The sequence below is a fragment of the Sitodiplosis mosellana genome, unplaced genomic scaffold (genome assembly GCF_009176505.1).
Source record: "Sitodiplosis mosellana isolate CC-2019 unplaced genomic scaffold, AAFC_SMos_1.0 Smas_scaffold_6550, whole genome shotgun sequence".
Taxonomy (NCBI): domain Eukaryota; kingdom Metazoa; phylum Arthropoda; class Insecta; order Diptera; family Cecidomyiidae; genus Sitodiplosis; species Sitodiplosis mosellana.
The window spans coordinates 1-3,216 of NW_022601758.1; the positions used below are offsets into that span (position 1 = coordinate 1).

At 35.8% G+C, this 3,216-nt stretch overlaps 2 protein-coding genes across 2 annotated transcripts; both read left to right on the forward strand.

Annotated features, from left to right (window-relative positions):
• Positions 1 to 5: 5 nt before the first annotated feature.
• On the forward strand, positions 6 to 1,404 carry LOC129579784 (cationic amino acid transporter 3-like; the record flags this gene model as incomplete). Its single annotated transcript, XM_055469956.1, has 3 exons — positions 6 to 44; positions 138 to 196; positions 298 to 1,404. Coding segments are annotated over 3 exons (1,014 nt in total), but the record flags the coding sequence as incomplete, so codon positions are not given.
• Positions 1,405 to 1,813: 409 nt separating this feature from the next.
• Positions 1,814 to 2,904, forward strand: LOC129579785 (cationic amino acid transporter 2-like; the record flags this gene model as incomplete). Its single annotated transcript, XM_055469957.1, has 3 exons — positions 1,814 to 1,835; positions 2,269 to 2,571; positions 2,656 to 2,904. Coding segments are annotated over exons 1-3 (574 nt in total), but the record flags the coding sequence as incomplete, so codon positions are not given.
• Positions 2,905 to 3,216: the final 312 nt, after the last annotated feature.

Below are 3,216 nucleotides of genomic sequence, written 5' to 3' on the forward strand. Positions count from 1 at the left end.
GCATCGCAACCGTTCTCACCATGATGTGGCCGTATTATGCACAGGTGTGATGAACATGTATTTCTACACGTTGGAATGTATATTGTATCGCTTTTGATTTCAATCAATTGAACTTGAAAAATATCCATGTTTTCCAGAACCCTGATACACCCTTATCACATGTTTATGAACAAATCGGATGGAATGAGATTAAATGGTATTTTTTTTCTGTTCAATATTTTCAAAGGCATTTTGGCAGTTTTTTTTTTCACATTAATCATGAAATTGTTGCTAATCATTCATTTTATCGGACGACAGGATTGTATCAATTGGTGCTGTGTTCGCTCTGTGTACAAATTTATTGGGTAGTATGTTTCCGTTGCCTCGAATTTTGTACGCAATGTCTTCGGATGGTTTGTTGTATGGTATATTTAAACGTGTGAATACACGTACAAAGACGCCATTGAATGCAACACTATTGGCGGGTGCTTTAGCTGCTGTGATGTCAATGGTCTTTGATTTACATCAACTCATCGACATGATGTCAATTGGAACACTAATGGCATATACATTGGTTGCGATTTGTATTTTGGTGTTGCGATATCAAGACGATGTTGCATCGTATACAAACGAACCATCGTTTATACGGTCAACCCTCTGGTGGCAACTATTCAATTTGAACTTCATCAAGAATCCGGATAAATTGTCATCAAGCATAACACAGATGACGATTGTTCTGTTTTCCGTGTTTACTGCGATATTTTGCTTGTTCTTCGGTATGGATTGGGAGCATAATTTGGCGTTAGAAATAATTCTGATTGGGATTGGAGTGTTGCTGTTGGTATTTTTCGTTGTAATAGCACGTCAACCACAATCTGAGAGCAAATCCAGTTTTAAAGTTCCGGCCGTACCATTTCTACCAATCCTTAGTATTTTTATGAACTTGTATCTTATGTTCCAACTTGATGTCCATACGTGGATTCGATTTGGTATTTGGCTCATAATTGGTTATTTAATTTACTTCTCATATGGGATACGAAATTCGATTGAAGGCTATCGCAAAAAATTCGAATCTAGCAATGAATTTGACAGTCAAAATGGCAAACAAACACTTGATAGCAATGGCCATGGACGATTTGCAGTTGAAGCTCATACAATGCAATCCATCGACGACTTGCACAATGCAAACATTGAATTCTCCGCCGGAAGCAATGTAAATTTGAGCCATCAATGAATAAATGACACACAGGATCTTTGACTTTTTGACTTTGTATAGAGAGAATTTTTTTTTGGTAATCATTATTATGATGTTTTTATAGGGTTGTTAAAAAAATGGATTTCGTTTTTATTTGTTATAATAAAAATGAAATACATCATGAAAATTGGAATAAAAACTTAATAAAATCTTAATTACATGATGAGAAACGAAATGTCTTATTTTTATTTCGATTATGAAATTAGATGGGTTTGCGGTATCATGATAGCAGAAATTTGTATTGCGGGAGGTCACGATTTGATTTGTTTGCACAACGTTTGTGGTAATATGATGAATGATCATTGATCGTATGGAATAGAATGTTGATTTATTGGCATCTCAACAAAGTCGGCATTCCTTCAAAGCAATCCGTTTTGACTTTAAAACAAAAAAATAAAACTAACGCTATGTTTGCTTTTCTGTCTCATCCTAATTACATTGTACAGTAAAATAAAAAACGAATTCACTGCACGAAAAGCACTCAAAATAAACAAACACGCGTACGGTGGATTATATTTGAGCCGCACATTCGCTATACTGCTCTATAAATTTGTACGAGCGTAATTTTTCGACAACCAAATGGCAAATACAATGTTGCTGAGTGAGTTTTTTTTTCTCTATCTCAAACAAATGCGCAGAAAAAAAAGATTGACTCACTCGAAATATGTTTAAAATAAAATCCGTGTTCAATTGGTTCATTTGCAATAATAACGATAACAGCAAGTTGATCACTTAAATAGTTGCACTCGGCTCAATCGCTACATTATTGTTAGTGCAATAAAGTGAATTGCACGCTATTTTTGCTCTTAAATCTCATGACATTCATGTTGAACGGAATATTCAAACGGTAAGCACAGCTTACAAATTTTTGTAAAATTTCATTTTAATTTTAATCGATTTTAGTTGAGGTGCAAAAAAGACGTTTTACTCAAAAACGGCACATACCTTCCCTTGTATTAGACGCGATTGAACAGAGCATCAACGGAATGGATGGCAAACGTTAAAACGACGTACATATGTGGACTACAATAAAGTTGACGAAACACAGTTGGCCAGAGTGTTGACTTTATTTGATTTGACGGCGCTCGGTGTGGGCAGTACATTGAGCTTGGGTGTATACGTTTTGGCCAGTTCAGATGCTTACGATGCAGCCGGACCAGCCGTAACCATTTCATTTTTAATTGCTGCCATTGCAGCCGGTATTTCGGCTATTTGTTATGCAGAGTTTGCTTCACGTGTACCCAAGGCTGGTTCGGTGTACATTTACACTTATTTAACTGTAGGCGAATTTTTGGCATTCACAATTGGGTGGAATTTAATTCTCGAATATATAATTGGTAAATTTTATGTTTAAGCATTGTTTGATTTTTTCAAATGTTATTCATCCTTAATTTCTTCTTGATCTCCATATCCTCGTAAAGGAGCATCAAGCGCTGCCCGCGGTCTGAGTGTTTATCTCGATGCATTGATGTCTACATTCTTCCAAAATTTGCTTCCGATGAATGTGGACTTTTTAGCACCATATCCAGACTTCTTTTCATTTGCTATCGTTGCGCTGCTGGCAATTTTGCTCGCATTCGGCGTTAAAGAATCAAGCATTTTAAACAACATATTCACCATCGTCAATTTAGCCACGGTTATTCTTGTCATTGTATCCGGCATTATAAAAGGTATGTCGAATTCGTCTATCTTCGTTCATATAAAAAGCAAATGTTTAACGTCTGTCTGCCTGCAAAGAATATCACGATCTTACGTCATTTGTAAATCATAGCCCACGTGTCTTTATTTGATTAACTATAATGGATTACTATAAAGGAAAACTTATCAAGCAATAAAAATGCAATATACTTATGGAGTTATTGTCGCGAAATTTCAAAATGCAATCAAAAACAAAAGCACTAATAGGAGATATTGAAGTGTCATAAACGCTTTGCAGCAAATCCGTCTAATTGGTCGATCAGCAAAGAAGACATTCCGGAGGG